Genomic DNA, 19,726 nt, shown 5'->3' on the forward strand with positions numbered 1-19,726 from the left:
AAAATCAACTAAACATTATGCTTAACAATACCCTTATTGCTAAACATAATGATGGAAAATTCCTGGGTCTGCACCTTGACAGCAAATTGAAATTCAACACCCATATCCAACACAAAAAAAGTATCCAAAACAGTTGGCATCCTCTATAAGATACGTTATTCTGTACCACAAACAGCTCTACTTGCACATTATTATTCTCTGATCTACCCCTACCTCACCTATGCTATTTGTTCCTGGGGATCCACAACAGCAACTCACCTAAAGCCAATAATAAACCAACACAAAGCTGCAGTGCATATGATCACACAGTCCACTGCTTTACAACACACCTCTCTTCAAAGATGTAAACCTACTCACTATACAAAACATTCACTCTTACTACTGTGCAACCTAAATTTACAGAATAAAGCCTAATAATAGCGAAATAAAATTAGCAAAATCAGATGAACCCCAACTCCCACCAACAGAAACAGCAAACAGACTCAATGATTTCTTCTCCACTATAGGACAAAACCTTGCCAATAAAATCCCAAGCTCAGATACCCCACCAAGTGACTACCTCACCGGCAACTACCCAAACACACTGTTCCTAGCTCCGACTAACCCATACGAAGTCTCCCTTATTATCAACGCACTAAAAAACAAGGCAGGAGATTTAAATACCTTACCACCCCTTATACACAAAAAACTGTCACAAGTGCTATCACCAATCATCGCAACACTCTTTAACAAATCCATAGAATCCTCCACCTTCCCTACAGTACTCAAAATAGCAAGGGTCACCCCGATCCACAAAGGAGGAGACCAAACAGAGTTGAATAACTATAGGCCAATATCCAACTTACACCCTCTCTCAAAAATCTTCGAAAAATTAATTCATAAACGAATCTACTCCTACCTTATCTCCCAAAACATACTCAACCCCTGCCAATTTGGATTCAGGCCTAATAAAAATACTAATGATGCTATTATACACATGCTAGAACATACATACACTGCAATAGAGAAAAAAGTCCCACTGGGGATCTTCATTGACTTACGTAAAGCTTTTGATACAGTTGACCATGACTTGCTCCATGTAAAATTGTCACACTATGGTATAAGAGGGCACTCCCTCAACTACCTCAAGTCATACCTCAGCAACAGAAGCCAATATGTGTACGCAAATGGGGCAAACTCTTCTGCGCAACCAATTGCAGTTGGTGTCCCACAGGGAAGTGTCCTTGGCCCTCTTCTCTTTCTCCTATACATAAATGACCTTCCAAATGCTTCGCAATTACTCAAACCCACACTATTTGCAGATGACACTACATACGTCTTCTCTCACCCGAGCCCAGTCACGCTAGCCAATACTGTAAATACCGAATTACAGAAAATATCCACCTGGATGAGGACTAACAAACTTACACTAAACATTGACAAAACCTACTTCATTCAGTTTGGTAACAGAGCTACAGATGTCCCTCTTAACATAATGATAAACGGATCACCTATCACAAAGCTAACAGAGGGAAAATTCTTAGGAATCCACCTTGATAATAGACTCAAATTTCATACACATATACAACAAATTTCTAAGAAAATTTCCAAGACTGTAGGCATACTATCGAAGATACGGTACTATGTTCCACAGTCAGCCCTCCTGGCCCTATATCACTCTCTTATTTACCCCTATCTCACCTATGGAATTTGTGCATGGGGCTCAACAACAATTAACCATCTCAGACCACTAATTACCCAACAAAAGGCTGCAGTTAGAATGATAAATTCTCACTACAGGCAGCACACTCCACCAATATTCAAAACACTCAACCTACTCACCATACAAAACATCCATACTTATTACTGCATCTATTACATACATAGAACACTTAACTCTGATATTAACCCTCCCCTCAAACATCTCCTTGCCAACCTCAACAGAACACATGACCATAACACAAGGCACAGATCACTCTTTGATGTTCCTCGTGTCCATCTCACACTATGCAAAAACTCAATGCACATAAAAGGCCCTAAAATCTGGAATTCATTACCTGTAAATATAAAAGAAACACTACCTGTTTATAAATTCAAGTCTCTTCTCGAAGATCACTTACTCACCCAAAACCAAATAAATACTGAATAACTGAACCTTATAAATTGTATATCTTGAATATTTCTCACAATTATATCACATAAATGTTAAACCTAAAACCCAATCTAACTTTATTATTTTTTAAATACACTACCTAACAGAATACTCCATACGACTGAATGTACAGCAATGCAAGCAATCATATGACCTGTCTTTGTAATACTCATTTGTGCTTTATAGTTATCTGTTTACAATAATGTATTATCACTGATTTCATCATTGCTTAGTTAATTTTAAGCCAGCCCGAAATGCTATGCATAGTATAAGTGGCTTTGGCATGCTGCTCTTATCTGTATTTTTTTGTACCTCTGTATGTATGCTCAAATTGTTAATAAATAAATAAATAAAATATAAACCCCAAACTGCAGCATTTTCTTAATAGTTACAACATGACCCATTTATTTATTTATTTATTTATTTACATCTGTGCAAACAGTACACTGAGATTTTGTATTTACAATAATGGGTTGCAATGCAAAGAGAGCCTCTATTATGCTTAGGCATTATGGGCCAACATAACATTATTGACTTACAGACTACTTATCACTAAGGATTATGTCATAGCTGTACAGTAGAATATTAATTATATCATAGTTGTACAGTAGATTATTAATTATAAGTGAATCTAATTTATATAAGACAAAAGATATATTCAAATATTCAAAAAATGCTTCTGAGAAAACAATGATTCAAAATGCTTTTGTGAAAACAATGATTCAATTATATTCCTGTCAACAATGGATAAAAGGTTCAAAGCAGTTGTTGAAATTATGATGTGGGAATAACATAAGTGAGTATGTGTGTACTAAGTACATATTTAGCATTTAGTCTAGGATGATTAAGTGGCTTTTGAGAAGAGTCTTAAATTGATTTTCAGACCGGGTTACTTTAGTATCTTCTGGTAATGAATTCCAAATTTTGGGGCTCTTTATGTGCATAGTTTTTACACAGTGTGATATGGACACGAGGTATATCAAAAAGAGATCTGTGTCTTGTGTTATGGTCATGTGTCCTGCGAAGGTTGGTGAGGAGAAGTTTGAGTGGAGAGTTTATATTTGCGTGTATTGTTCTGTGTATGTAGTAGGCACATGAATAAGTATGGATGTTCTTAATGGTGAGCAGATTCAGACTTTTGAAAATTGGTGGAGTATGCTGGTGGGAGTGGGAATTTATCATCATTCTGACCGCTGCCTTTTGCTGGCTTATTAGAGGTCTTAGGTGATTGAATGTTGTTGATCCCCATGCACAAATTCAATAGGTGAGGTAAGGGTATATGAGTGAATGGTACAGTGCCAGGAGAGCTAACTGTGGAACATAGTACCTTATCTTTGATAGTATACCTACAGTCTTAGAGATTTTCTTGGTGATTTGTTGTATGTGTGTCTGGAACTTAAGGCTACTCTCAAGGTGGATACCTAGGAATTTTCCCTCTGTAAGTCTTATGACTGATGATCCATTTAGCGTTATGTTAATTGGATAATTTGCAGCTTTGTTTCCAAACTGAATGAAATGTTTTATCTGTATTCAGGGTAAGTTTATTAGTCATCATCCAGGCAGATATTTTCTGCAATTCGGCACAGCGTTTGCCAGTATGACTGGGTTTGGGTGGGAGAAGACGTATGTTGTGTCATCTGCAAATAATATGGGTTTGAGTAGCTGTGATGCATTCGGTAGATCACTGATGTAGATGAGAAAGAGGAGTGGTCCAAGGTCACTTCCTTGTGGGACTCCTACTGTGATTGGTTGGTTGGAAGAGTTTCCACCATTTGCATACACATATTGCGTTCTGTTACTAAGGTATGACTTTAGGTAGTTGAGGGAGTGGCCTCTGATACCATAGTGCGTTAATTTGGAGTACAGCAGTTCGTGGTCGACTGTATCAAGAGCTTTGCGTAAATCAATGAAAATGCCCAGTGGGACTTCTTTCTTTTCTAGTGCAGTATATATTAGTTCTAGCATGTGTATGATAACATCATTTGTGCTTTTATTATTCCTGAATCCAAACTGACAAGGGTTTAATATGTTGTGTGAGACGAGGTAGGAATAGATCCGTCTATGAATTAATTTTTCAAAGATTTTAGAGAGCAGTGGTAAGTTAGATATTGATCTAAGGTTATTCAAGTCAGCTTGGTCACCTCCTTTATGGATTCAAGTGACCCTCGCTATTTTGAGGATTGTTGGGAAGGTAGACGATTCAATGGATCTATTAAAGAGTGCTGCAATAATTAGTGACAACACTTGAGAAGCTTTTTTGTACATAAAAGCAGGCAAGTTATGTCACCTGCCTTGTTTTTAAGGGTGTTGATGATGAGCGAGACTTCTAGTGGGTTGGTTGGAGCTAGGAATAGCATATTTGGGCAAGTACCTATGAGGTAGTCTCATGGACGGGTGTTTGAGCTTGGTATTTTGTTCGCTAGATTTTTTCCTATGGTGGAGAAGAAAACATAGAGTCTGTTTGCTGTTTCAGTAGTGTGAGTAGGGGTTCATCTGATTTTGTCAGTTTGATTGTTTTGTTTTTGGATTACTTTTTAGTTCCAAGAATTACATATAGAGTTTTCCAGGTTTTTTTTCATATCACCTTTGATGTTAAGTAATCTATTTTCAGAGTACAATTTTTAGATCTTATCAGGCTGGTAAGAGCTGACGAGTAACGTTTAGACTCTTCTCTAGTTATTTGACCTGTTCTATACTGTTTTTCATATTTGTGCTTTGTGTTAATGGATTTGAGGATGCTAGGTGTTAGCCAGGGACCATTAAGTCTCTTTGCTGAGATCTGCTTTGTTTTTTTGGGGCAATGTTTGTTGTAGAGGCATTGGGCTTTTTTTAGAAAATTATTTATACATTTATTTTCATAGTGTCAGACTTGAGTCCTGGAAATGGGAAGTACAATGCCTGCACTTTAAAGGAGGGGTTTGGGATATTGGCAGTTTGGAGGGATATGTTGTGTATCTTTATACGTATATGCTTCTAAACTGTTGTATTCTGAGCACCTCTGCAAAAACAGTGATAATGTGTGAGTGTGGTGAAAGTGTTGAATGATGATGAAAGTATTTTCTTTTTGGGGATTTTCTTTCTTTTTTTGGGTCACCCTGCCTCGGTGGGAGACGGCCGACTTGTTGAAAAAAAAAAAAATTATACATTCATTCGTGTCTGTACAGTGGAGCCTCAAAAATCGAACGCATCACATATCGAACGTTTCAAAAATAAGACCATTTTTTCGGACAAACTGTGTTGTTGGACAGCCAGGTACGGGACTTGTCCGCTGGCTCGCTCTGTCCGCGTCACCACGCAGGCGCCGTGAGCAGTCTAGCTTTGTTTATGCTTGAGTGAACACTAACCTGCGATCTCATTCACACATTTTACAATTATTTAATTGTGTTTAGTGCTTGTGGGGCTGTGAAATAAGCTGCCATGGGCCCAAAGAAACTTGCTAGCGGTACCCCTGTGGTAAAGAAAGTGAGAAACACCATAGATGTGAAGAAGGAAATAATACAGAAGTATGAGATTGGAGTGAGACTTGTTGAGCTTGCCAGGATGTACAGAGGACTGTGGACAGTTATTTTGTGAGACAGAAAGAGACGACTGTGGACAGTTATTTTGTGAGACAAACAGACAACTGTGGAGTTATTTTGTGAGAAACAGACGACTGTAGACATTTTGTGAGAAACAGACGACTGTGGACAGTTATTTTGCGAGACAAACAGACGACTGTGGAGTTATTTTATGAGAAACAGACGATTGTGGACAGTTATTTTGTGAGACAAACAGACAACTGTGGAGTTATTTTGTGAGACAGACGATTGTGGACAATTATTTTGTGAGACAAACAGACAACTGTGGATAGTTATTTTGTGAGACAGAAACAGACGACTGTGGAGTTATTTTGCGAGACAAACAGAGGACTGTAGACAGTTATTTTGTGAGACTGGGGTCCAATGACTCAAGCTGGTCCTAGTGGCATTAAAATACAGAGAAGGGAAGCAACCCCAGAGAGGGCTTTGATACCGGAAGTCCTCATGGAGGGAGATTCTCCTTCCAAACAATAACCCCAACTCCCCCCTCCTCCCTAACTTCCAGATGCCAATCACCAATCTTCAATAAAGGTAAGTAAAAATGTTATTTTATATTACTCTTTCTTTCTTTCAACACACCGGCCATATCCCACCAAGGCGGGGTGGCCCAAAAAGAAAAACGAAAGTTTCTCTTTTAAATTTAGTAATTTATACGGGAGAAGGGGTTACTAGCCCCTTGCTCCCGGCATTTTAGTCGCCTCTTACAACACGCATGGCTTACGGAGCAAGAATTCTGCTCCACTTCCCCATGGAGATAAGAGGAAATAAACAAGAAGAAGAACTAGAAAGAAAACAGAAGAATACCCAGAGGGGTGTGTATATACAGTGGACCCCCGCATAACGATTACCTCCGAATGCGACCAATTATGTAAGTGTATTTATGTAAGTGCGTTTGTACGTGTATGTTTGGGGGTCTGAAATGGACTAATCTACTTCACAATATTCCTTATGGGAATAAATTCGGTCAGTACTGGCACCTGAACATACTTCTGGAGTGAAAAAATATCGTTAACCGGGGGTCCACTGTATATGCTTGTACATATATGTGTAGTGTGACCTAAGTGCAAGTAGAAGTAGCAAGACACCTGAATTTTTGCATGTTTATGAGACAGACAAAAGACACCAGCAATCCTACCATCATGTAAAACAATTACAGGTTTTCGTTGTACACTCACTTGGCAGGACGGTAGTACCTCCCTGAGCGGTTGCTGTTTATCAACCTACTACCTAGGATTTTATATTACTATACATAATTAAAGACTATAGCATTTGTTGTGTGTATGTAAAACTGTAATTAATCTCTATAAAATGTATTTTTTGTGAATATTTTTGGGTTTCTGGAACGGATTAATTTTATTTCCATTATTTCTTATGGGAAATACTGCTTCGAATTTCAGACTTTTCGAATTTAGAACTAGCTCCTGGAACGGATTAAGTTCGAAATTTGAGGTTCCACTGTATATGTTTTGAGCTCATTTTGCCAATCGATGTTATTCATAGGTGCTATAAAGTTGTTAACAGCTGTCTTGTTATGTAGTCTGAAGGTTACTTTAGTAATGTCTTGTGGCAATTTGCCCAGATTAGTTATGAGAAAGGTTGGGTAGTGGTCTCTAGTGTTATCTGTGATTATGCCTGATTTTAAAGGGGATATGGTGTTTGTCCAGATGTGGTCTATTAAGGAGATGCTTGTCTCGGTGATTCTTGTAGGTTTAGTTATTATTGGTAGCAACAGGCAGTTGCTCATAGTGTTTGTGAATTCGGTTACTTGTGGGTCCTGGTCGTGTAGTATGTTAATGTTGAAATCACCTGTTAGTACCAGGTGGTCTTTATTCATGTGTGTATCAGTAATCATGTTTCCTAGTTTTTCACTAAAGTTTGACTGTGGTACTCTGTAGATGTTTATAACTGAGGGTTTTTTGCAGGTCTTTTGATTTAAATTTGGCTATGATATATTCTCCATGTTCATCCCTTGTGCAAGATTTATTGATACATTCAAGTTGATTTCAGTAGTATATAGCTGTTCCTCCCCTTGCTGGTCTGTTCTACAGTTGTGTATGATCATATAGCCAGGAATGGCATAGACATCTGTAATATCAGGCTTAAGCCAGGTTTCTGTGAGTGTGATGACTGATATATTGGAATGAAGGGAATTGAGTAATGCAGTAAGGTGGTCATAATGTTTGCTCAAGGATCTGACATTGTAGCTAAAGATGGTTATGTTATTGTTTGCACTGAGTAATGTCTTTGCTTGGTCTGCTGTATAGTAATTACAGTTGCTGTTTGATTCGTGTAATTCATTTAGTAAAAAGTTTACATCAGGATCTATGCCTGTAATCATAGGATGAATGTAATTTTACAAACTAGATTTTCTGAGTAAAATAATATAAGAGTTATACTGAATCTACAACTAGACTTAATTCAGTTATACACTTTGGGATCTGAGTAGCACCTTAATTATTTTAACAAATGTGAGCTTATGAACTGCGGTAGATATTTACAGCTAAAATAAAGGAGCAAGTGAATATAATAATCAAAGAATGAATTAAAAAAACAAACAGCAGCACCATATACATAATACTAGGCAGAAAAATCTCTGACATTCCCTGTTCCTTGTTAAGTCTCTTCAAAAATTCAATGTGCATAAAAGGGCCCAGAATCTGGAACTCTTTGCCAGAAAACTCCAGAACAACTGACTCGGCCAACATCTTCAAAACTGCCATTAAAAAGCATTTCATCTCCCTAACATATTCCAGCATCAACTAAATATGTAAAAACTATAAATGAATATTCTCAATGTCATGAATATATGTAAAACATTATAAACAATACATACTTACTCTGTAACTCTCCCAAACCTGTAATTCTTCCAATCTGCAATTCTCTCCATTACACTTATTAATTGGCCTCTTTTAGCCACTCTATTATTCTTCACCTTTGCCTGTATAGGGAGTGCCTTTCTCTTGTAGTTTACATCTTCTCTTCCTTTTCCATAAAGGAATATGCTTTGAGCATACCTTGAGTGCCACAGTTAATATTTTCTAGACACAGGTCTGGATCTGTGTTGCTTACGATATCTTCCCAGTTTATATCAATTAGGACCTGGTGGACTTGGTCACACCTTATGTTTTTGTTACTGAAGTTGAATTTGGTGAAGGCTTCCTTGTGGCTGATCACATTTTGGTGGTGTGGTGCCCCATGCATACATGTCTAAACCTCTACTAAGTTGTGATCTGAGTATATTTTTTTGATATGGTAATATTTTGTATGAGATCATCATTGTTAGTGAAGATGAGGTCCAGTGTATTCTCCAATCTTGTTGGCTCTATTATTTGCTGGTTTAATCCCCAACATGGGTGACAACATTGGACATGTTTACTCGTGTCAGTGGTATGTCATGTCAATAGTATGCGAGTAGGAAACCATTACCTAGTATCATGACACAGGAATGTAACAGTCCAGCACTGCCTTGTGGGTTTGTGCAATTATGATGTAGACATCAGAGACTAGTTATGCTGGCAGATGACATACCACTTTCTATTTAATAAAGCCTAGGCAGAGCAGTTGTGCATTTCTTTAACTGCCTACATTACTTTTCGCAAACCCATCCACAACACTAGCACTTGCTGCCCCTTTTCATTTAGCAGGAAGTAGATACCTGGGCATTAGTCAACTGTTGTGGGTTGCATCTTGGGATGTGTCAGTATACCTTAAATAGAGATGGGCTTTGAAATGAACTGAAATAGGATTACAGCTCTTAGTCTGAACTCACTCCCTCCCTCCATATCCAAAGAGAATTTTCTTGCCCCATCCCCTACCCAGCAGAATGGTCTTCCTACTCAGCAGAATAGTCTCCTCCCTACCCAGCAGAACTCTCCCTCCCCCTACCCATAAGAACTCTCCATATCCAACAAAACACTCATACTTCTTATCCAACAGAACACTCTCCCTAAGCCTCTTTAAGGCAAACAGATTACTGGGATTTATATCAAGAAGTGTAAGCAACAGAAGTTCAGCGGCTATATTACAGCTTTATACATCATTAGTAAGGCATCACCTAGATTATGCAGCTCAGTTCTGGTCTCCATATTACAGAATGGACAAATTTGTTAGAAAACATTCAGCATAGAATGACTAAATTAATACATAGCATTAGAAATCTTCCTTATGAAGAAAGATTGAAGACCCTTAAATTATATTCACTTGTTAGACGAAGAATGAGGGGAGACATGATCAAAGTGTATAAGTGGAAGATAGGTATTAATAAAGGGGATATAAATAAGGTCGTGAGGATCTCTCTCCAAGTGAGAACCCACAGTAATGGATTCAAATTAGACAAGTTTAGATTTAGAAAGGTTATAGGAAAGTATTGGTTTGGAAATAGGGTAGTTGAAGAGTGGAACAGTCTACCTAGTTGGGTTATCGAGGTTAAAACCTTGGGTAGTTTCCAATTTAGGTTGGATAAATACACGAGTCCTAGGTAGTAGGTTGGTAAACAGCAACCGCCCAGGGAGGTACTACTGCCCTACCAAGTGAGTGTACAACAAAAACCTGTAATTGTTTTACATGATGGTAGGATTGCTGGTGTCTTGTCTGTCTCATAAACATGCAAGATTTCAGGTATGTCTTGCTACTTCTACTTGCACTTAGGTCACACTACACATACATGTATAAGCATATATATACACACCCCTCTAGGTATTCTTCTATTTTCTTTCTAGTTCTTGTTCTTGTTTATTTCCTCTTATCTCCATGGGGAAGTGGAACAGAATTCTTCCTCCGTAAGCCATGCGTGTTGTAAGAGGTGACTAAAATGCCAGGAGCAAGGGGCTAGTAGCCCCTTCTCCCGTATAAATTACTAAATTTAAGAGAAACTTTCGTTTTTCTTTTTTGGCCATCCTGCCTAGGTGGGATATGGCTGATGTGTTGAAAGAAAAGAAATACATGAGTGAAGGGTTGGATTTGAGTGAGACTTGCATATGAGAGTGGATAGTTTTTTTTTTTTTCAACAAGTGGGCACTCTCCCACCGAGGCAGGGTGACCCAAAAAGAAAGAAAATCCCCAGGGCGGAATCTTTGGTGTCACTTGGGGTGGAATCTTTGATGTCACCTGGGGTGGCATCTTTGGTGTCACCCCCATGAAATCCAAGGGTGGGGAGATAGGGGGTAGTAAACTCCAGTTACATCACTGCTGCATGCCAAGTGACTAATGTTTAGCAATGAGAACATTTAAAGGCCATAAACCAAACTTTATTAATGATAAAATAAATAATCATAGCAATATTGAGGAAACAAACTCAAATACCACTTTAAGTATAGGCAACAGATCCTACATTTATTCATCTTCAACAATAAAAAAAAAAACTTGAACTGCAGACCATACCAAGTTGGGGGTGGTATTGCAATCTATTACTCTAATCAACTATCTTGTATTAGCACCACTTGCTTTAGTGATGAATATGGGGAATACATTTTTGCTAATTTTACTGTAAAAAAACCTTAAGACACCTATAACAATCGGTGCCATTTGCAGGATACCCCACACAAACATCCCAAATTTCAGTGAGAAATTAAAGGCACTAATAACTAACAGACAAATTAACAAGCACCACCTTCTCTTAGCTGGAGACTTCAATATCAACCCTGGCCTACTATATGATCAGCCTGTAACTGATTTCATCAACAATATGAACAACACACTTCTCATACCAACATTAACTAAACCAACCAGGCTCACTGAGACAAGTGCAACCATAATAGACCACATATGGACCAATATACTAGCCCCCCTTAAATCAGGGATAATCACAGATAGCACTACAGACCACTACCCTACCTTCCTCTTAACAAACATTAGTAAACCACCACTGGAATACAACAAAGTTTCATTTAGACTCCATGACGAGGCCTCAATAAGGAAGTTCACAGCAGACCTAGAGACTGTTGACTGGCCTACAGAATTCTCCAAGGCCAATGGTACTGACGATTGGACAAGCATTTTTCTTAACAAATTACTTAGACTATACAACAAACATTGTCCTATTAAAATGAAACAGATCACGAATAAACGGTTTGGTTGCCCATGGCTAACCAGCAGCATTCTGAAATCCATTGATAAGAAACACCAATATGAAAAGCAATACAGACAGGGCTTAATACATAAATATATTCTTAAACACTAGTCATCAGTTCTCACCAAAGTAATAAAGAAAGCCAAACAGCTGTACTACTCCAGCAGATTCACTAACACAAGAGGAGACATAAAAAAGACCTGGAAAACACACTCAGATTCTGGGCACCCACAAACTGAAAAAAAAACATGAATATTGTCCTAACTAAACCTTATGAAACACCACTGCATCCCACTGAAACAGCTAACAAGATAAACTACTACTTCTCAACCATAGGATCTAATCTTGCCAGTAAAATCCCATGTACCAACACACATCCCAGGGACTATCTAGATGGGAATTTCCCAAATTCCTTCTATCTTGTTCCAACTGAACCCACCGAAGTCACTGAGATTATAAAGTCACTTAAAAATAACTCAGGGAACCTGTCTCATGTCCCACCATTATTGTACAAGCGAGCGGCCCATGTCCTTTCGCATGCTATTTCATTACCTTTTAACAAGTCACTAGAAACTAGCAAATTCCCGAAACTACTCAAGACAGCAAGGGTTATACCAATACATAAAGGTGGTGACCCTACAGATGTAAACAACTATAGGCCAATATCAAACTTACCATTGCTATCCAAAATCTTTGAGAAACTCATGCACAGGAGAATGTATTCATTTATAACGGCACAAAACATACTCAACCCCTGCCAATTTGCAATCAGGAAAAATAAAAGCACTAATGATGCAATTGTAAAAATGCTAGATCTGCTTTACACAGCAATGGAAAATAAGGAATATCCGCTAGGAATTTTTATTGACCTAAGAAAAGCTTTTGACACAGCAGACCATGGCATCCTACTCCACAAACTTGACCATTATGGTATAAGAGGCCATGCATTTGCATATTTCAAATCCTACCTTACTAATAGGTATCAGTATGTCACCATTAAAGACACAGCATCATCAACACGGCCACTTGATACTGGAGTTCTGCAGGGAAGTGTCCTTGGACCCGTGCTCTTCCTCATTTACACCAATGATCTTCCAAACGTACCCCAACACCTGAAACCCATTCTATTTGCTGACAACACAACTTATGTCATCTCTCACCCTAATCTTGCCACCCTCAACACCATTGTTAATGAGGAGCTGCTCAAAATATCAACTTGGATGACAGCCAATAAACTTACACTTAACACTGACAAAACCTACTACATGTATATTATGTTTGGTAGCAGAGCAGGTGCTGCACAACTTAATATTAAGATCGACAACACTCTAATTGCCAGACATAATGAGGGCAAATTTCTAGGCCTATACCTCGACAACCTGAATTTCAGCACCCATATCCAACACATATCAAAAAAAGTATCCAAAACAGTTGGGATCCTCTCCAAGATGCGATACTACGTGCCACAAAATGCGCTTCTCACACTATACCATTCACTCATTTATCCATACCTCACCCATGCTATTTGTGCTTGGGGATCAACTGCAGCAATACACCTAAAGCCAATAACAACTCAACAAAAAGCTGCAATAAGAATAATCACTAATTCCCATCTCTGGCAACACACCCTCCCACTCTTCAAAGATCTAAAATTACTCCCTGTTCAGAACATCCACACTTACTACTGTGCAATCTACATATACAGGACCTTAAATTTCAATATTAACCTTGACCTAAAATGCTTTCTTGGTAGTTGTGACAGGACCGACAGGCACAACACCAGACTCAAACATCTCTTGACATTCCCCGTGTCCGACTAAACCTTTACAAAAACTCAATGTATGTCAAAGGCCCTAAAATCTGGAAAACACTACCTGAAAACTCTAGAACAGCAGACACATTTATCACCTTCAAAACTACTGTTAGAAAACATCTTATCTCCCTGATACACCCCATCAACTAACTACATAAAAACCACCTGGTGGTCCACATTTATACTCGCTCACTCACCCATTTGACTATAAGCACAGAAATATGTATCCTAATCTTAAAATAGTGATTCCTAACTAGTCATAAGTTTGCCTGTGATACTCCAATATAGAAACTATGTATTGTGCCAAAACAAAAGCATTCACATTGCTAAACTCACAAACTAGTATTTGTCACTTAGTATTTAGTCAACTTACTCCACAATTTGTTATAATTTAGGGTTAAGAACTAATCTAAGTTTGCCCGAAATGCCTAGCCATGCTAGGTGTTCTAGTGGCCCCCTCTGTATTTAGTATTTTACTACATGTAAACCACACAATAACCAAAATCTGTAAACCCTGCATTGTAATCCTTATAGAGAATAAACCTTGATTTGATTTGAAAAATAAAGAAAAAAACTAGTTCCAATTTAACCTTGAGTACAGGTAACATCTCAAAGAATCTGATATTTCATTTCCTTGCCTTCAATCCTGCAAAATCATCTATCACATCAAAATCAATTATTTTTCCTATATAGGCCTATTTGTATTCTGCAGTCCTATAATAGGCTATATAAAAACGAAGGATTTTTCTCTTAGGTTGCTGCAGTATGGTTTTGGTCATTAGTGTTACCTTCTTTAGAGGCTCTATGGTGTCACCCCTTAAATGGTGTCACCCAGGGTGGCCCGCCTCCCCTGCGCCCCCCCTTACAATGCCCCTGTTCTCCCCTACCCCAGAGAATTCTCTCCCTACCTCACAGAACACTTTCCTTAACAAAAGCTTTGCTCCCTAATAATAATAATAATAATAATAATAATAATAATAATAATAATAGTAATAAATAATAATTTTATTTACTACAAGCACATGTAAAAGTTATACAGGCCTAGTTGACATCAATGGCATACTACCATATAGAAAGCCCCTTATGCTGAGCATTTCGGGCAAATTAGGTCAGTGTCCCAGGATGCGATCCACACCAGTCGACTAACACCCAAGTACCCATTTTACTGATGGGTGAGCATAGACAACAGGTGTAAAGAAACACGCCCTGGCTGGGAATCGAACCCAGACCCTCACTGTGTGAAGCGAGAGCTTTAGCCACCAGAGCCCTACAATAAAAACAAAATTGTTGTTCAAAAGAAAACAGCAGTTCACCAAGTGTACATCGACAAAGCTGAGATGCAAAAAGAATAAGCTTACACCTCAATACATAAGCTTATAAAAATAAGTTTATGTATTGTTGAGTAAAGCATAGAGAGGATAAATAAAATATACAATACTGGGTATGGTACGAATTGAATTGAAAACACCAAAATGGTGCCTCTTTCATTTCCAATTTGTGGGCAAGTTATAAATAAAGTTAATATCTCACCATTGCTTTAATGCCCTCTGGGTACATGAATCTGTTGTAAAGTGTGTCTACTGTGTCATTAGGATCAATGTCCACCTCCCTCTGTAGAAGAATAGGTCCAGTATCCAGACCATCATCAGCCCAAAATATAGAAAATCCTCCTTTTTTATCTCCACACATCAGGGTCCTGCAAATAATACAATCAATGTAAATGCAGATAAAAATTATATCACACTTTAATAAAATTTAAGTACAGTTCCTTGTCAATGACAATGATATAGCATGACACACACAGGGTGACTGATATCACAATTACTAAAATCATGAGGAAGCACTAAACCCATATGAAAAGTAAAAGGTCATCTAAGGTAAGAATAGCTAGAACTCCTCACATCAAAAGCACTTCACCAATATCAAGGTATCCCCTATACCTTGGAAATATGGTACGCAAGTTTTTAATTCAAAATAATGTATAGACTACTGCCAGGACTGATCATATGCTATACATTAAAGATGAAGAAAAGCATAAATAATTTATACATTTTAGAGGTAATTAATAAACTGGGAATAGAAGTAATTATCACACTGAAGCTTAAAGAGAAAGCAATTAGTTAATATGCTTGGCATGAGACCATGTTTACCAGTTTATAGAAGATGCACCACGATGGCGAGGCAGGATGGATGGGTGGTAGCAAATAGATTTGTTCTTGGGATGGTTGATTACCTGCAGATCACAAAATTGCTAAATGTATTGTACCTTCTAAGCAACATATGTACCAGTGACCCACAAACACAATAACTAAGACATACACCATAACCAAATAAATATAACTACAATGTTATGGGTAAATAAATTTACACTACGATAGCAGGGATGGAAACCTAGCAGCGTCAATATCGTTTACTGTACAATAACAATTATTGTAATAGGCTCTAAAAATTCTAACTAAATGCAATGAATTCAAATTTTCTAATACTGTACAAAATAACAAAAGTGCAATTTGACCACAATAAAGAACTAAAGTCAAAATATTGTTGCTGGAACAATCCACAACTAACCCACAATTTGAAGATTATGAAGTTGATTGAAAGTGTAAAAAAAAATAATGAATTGTCTGTCTTAAAGAATATGACTGATAGAACATGAAAGTGCCCAGAATATATTTCACTTTCACTGTGCTCAAACTGCAAACTGTTTGTGTATTATACACAAGCTAGAAACATACCTCCATAGGAATAAACTGACTGCAGAAAGGCATCACGTTGAGTTCAGGGTCTACTGACAAGTACTGTTCTAATACTTCTGGAAGAATTACACCTTTCTTTCTCCAAGACTTGAATTTGAAAACTTTAACATCATCAGCAGCTGCCATTGATGCTGTGTTAAAGAAACATTAGTATATGATAGCAATAGAGTACTTGGAAACGAGGTATGAATGCATTGTGTACAAGTTAGCACTTTACAATCTGTATTACCAGAAGTTTCTTTATACTATTTATTACAGAAAGCATTCATAAAGAAAAGATGCCCTTGTACTATGGGGAGCTATTAATGCCTAGTTATATTAAAGCTAAATTAGAGCTCATATAGTATGTAAAAGAATATAATATGGATTGTTGCCCTTTCAAGTCTGATGCCTCAAGTTGTATTAACTTAGAAAATTGGGCAAGTAAGATATATGCATAGGCCATGTGACTCAAAAGAAAAAAAATATAGTACAGGTATATGCAATGGTATCTTGAACAAAATAGTATCAGATAAGGATGATTATGAAGGATGATGAAAACATATTGCACACTCAGGTTCTCAGAAAGTGCAAGGACTGCACTAAAAAGCATGGAAATTTCAGAAATGCACAAATCATACAAACCACAAAGATCCAGGCATAATAACTTAAATGTAATTTAAGAAGGAATACCGTGTTAATGGGGACATCCCATGCATTATTTAGTAGTAAAAGCTTAATCTTAGGTCTCAATCAATCCTAATTTTTTGTGGAGTTTTAAATTTCCAGTGAATACATATTTCTATAAAGGAAGAACCTGCTTATACAGCAGGTTAGGTTTCGAGCTACCACCGTAAAGTGAAACACAACCTTTTGTCACTTTCAAATACACTTAAAAACCTGAGATGTTTACACTATCCTATATGAGGTGAGCAATAGAACAAGGCCTAAAAAGTGCATATACAGTACACATATTACTTTTATTTTATCAAACTGGCCATATTCCACCGAGGCAGGGTGACCTAAAAAGAAAAACAAATTCAATTCAATTAAAGTTTATTGTCTATAAGGGTTACAATGTGGGGTTTACAGGTTTTGGGTATTGTGTGGTTTACATGTTATAAAATACTAATTACAGAGGGGCCCACTAGGACACCTAGCATGGCTAGGCATTTTGAGCAGACTTAGATTAATTCTTAACACTAAATCCTTACAGATTATGGTATTAAGGCTAAGTGACTACATCATAATTTGTGAGTTTAGCAATGTGAATGCTTTTGTTTTGGCACAATACAAGGTGTCTATATTGGAGTATCATAGGCAAACTTATGACTAGTTAGGATTTATTATTTTAAGATTAAGATTAGTATTTCTGGGTTTATAGTCAGTGGGTGAGTGAGTAATTGTGAACCACCAGGTGGTTATCATGTAGTTAGTTGTCGGGGTGGATCAGGGAGATAAGATGTTTTCTAACTGTAGTTTTGAAAGTGATGAATGTGTCTGCAGTTCTAGAGTTTTCAGGTAGGGTGTTCCAGATTTTAGGTCCTTTGAAATACATTGAATTTTTGTAAAGGTTTAGTCGAACACGGGGAATGTCAGAGATGTTTGTGTCTGGTGTTATGCCTGTGGATCCTGTCACAACTATCAAGAAAGCATTTTAGGTCAAGGTTAATACTGGAATTTAAGGTCCTGTAGATATAGATTGCATAGTAGTAAGTGTGGATGTTCTGAACAGGGAGTAAGTTTAGATCTATGAAGAGTGGGGGGGTGTGTTGCCAGGGATGGGATTTAGTGATTATTCTTACTGACCTTAAAATATTTTTGTACTTAGCTTACAGTGTGTGATGAATATATTTATTTATCCATGGGGAAGTGGAATAGAATTCTTCATCCGTAAGCCATGCGTGTCGTAAGAGGCGACTAAAATGCCGGGAGCAAGGGGCTGAACCCCTTCTCCTGTATATATTACTAAATATAAAAGGAGAAACTTTCGTTTATCCATTTGGGCCACCCCACCTCAGTGGGATATGGCTGGTACGTTGAAAGAAAAAAGAATATATTTATTGCAGATAGCCTGAATAAATAAAGAATGGATAAACATGTATGTAATTGAAAATCGCTGTATTAGCGAAATGCTGTAAAGCGAGGCCTTCCTATATAGTACCTTCTGGCAATGAGCACAGCTAAATGAATGGACCTAAATATGATTTAAAAAAAATAAAGCTTTTGTTTTATAGAAAGAATCTTTCTAGATATTTTACATTATTAAAGGAAAATCTCTATTTTGTAATTAAGAAAAACTGATGTTACTAAGGGAATCTTCCTATAATGTTCCATAAGAGAAGAAAATCACTAAAACAAAGTGTGGAATGACCCATATGAGTTAACAGCATTTTTATGATAATAAGTATAGTTACCAAGGGGATCTTCTCGGGTGCCCTGGTCAGGGACAGTGAACACACCCACAACTTTGTGTCCATCCTTCATCAGCTGCTTGTACACCTCCCCTGCGAACATCGACTGGCCAATGATAGCAACCCTCATCCTATCCAGTAAGCTCTGGAAAAACACAAGAGGAATAGTAGGTGTTACACACATTAGCTTATCCAATGTTATATCTAAGAATAATACCCTAGTGCATATATAATTAGGCTATTTCTAGACTTGTATATTAATTGCCACATGAATTAATCAACTACATAAATATAAATTATTTTAGAATGTATTATGTAAAACAAGTCAAAGAATGAGCAAGTTTTTATAGCAAATTTTGTTGAGAATAAGAAAATCTTGGGGAGAGATTAATAAAAGAAAGAATGGGGAGAAAATGGACTTGAAAGTTAAAAATGAGAGATGTTAAATCAGGAGAGATGTGTACTGGCATGATGGAGAGAATATTTTGAGCTGTTATATGTTGATATGAAAAAGAAGGAAGTGAGGAATAATACTGGGTAAGAATAAGGAACAGCCAGAGACAAATATGGAGAATTGCAAGAGTCAATGGACAGAATGAAAGGGATTAAGGCATTGTGGTATGTATAAACGGTTCACTTTTGCACACATCTTATTCATCTTCTTTGTATTGTATATATTCAATAGTGGGAGTTGCCATGCTTGCTCTCTGACAGTGACAGTTTTTTTTGGGATATCCTGAAGAGAAGTTGTAAAGGCTGGTGGAAAGTTCAGGTTAATGTGTACAAGAAGGAAATTAAAAGTGAACACAGAAAAGAGCAAGATGTTGAGAAACAAAAAGTTTTGGCAATGAAACATGGATATCAGATTAGGAGGGTGTACGAAGGCAAAAATATTTAGATATTTGAGATTGAATATGTTGGCAGACAGGTCTATGAAAAATAAGTTGAACCATAGCACAGAAGAGACAAAAAAAAAAAAATGAAGTTT

General features: G+C 37.4%; 1 protein-coding gene across 1 annotated transcript in view; it reads right to left on the reverse strand.

Annotated features, from left to right (window-relative positions):
* LOC128688023 (cytosolic 10-formyltetrahydrofolate dehydrogenase-like) overlaps positions 1–18,909 on the reverse strand; it is a 61,971-nt gene extending 43,062 nt beyond the window's left edge. The window contains exons 1-4 of the mRNA XM_070089059.1: positions 18,742–18,909; positions 16,325–16,476; positions 15,740–15,822; positions 15,120–15,285 (exon numbers count right to left, since the gene is read on the reverse strand). Of these exons, the coding sequence (XP_069945160.1) occupies positions 15,120–15,285; positions 15,740–15,822; positions 16,325–16,476; positions 18,742–18,868 (528 nt within the window). The 5' untranslated portion in view covers positions 18,869–18,909. The remainder of the gene's footprint in view (positions 1–15,119; positions 15,286–15,739; positions 15,823–16,324; positions 16,477–18,741) is intronic.
* Between the last annotated feature and the right edge of the window lie 817 nt (positions 18,910–19,726).

Source organism: Cherax quadricarinatus, chromosome 27 (genome assembly GCF_038502225.1).
Source record: "Cherax quadricarinatus isolate ZL_2023a chromosome 27, ASM3850222v1, whole genome shotgun sequence".
NCBI lineage: Eukaryota > Metazoa > Arthropoda > Malacostraca > Decapoda > Parastacidae > Cherax > Cherax quadricarinatus.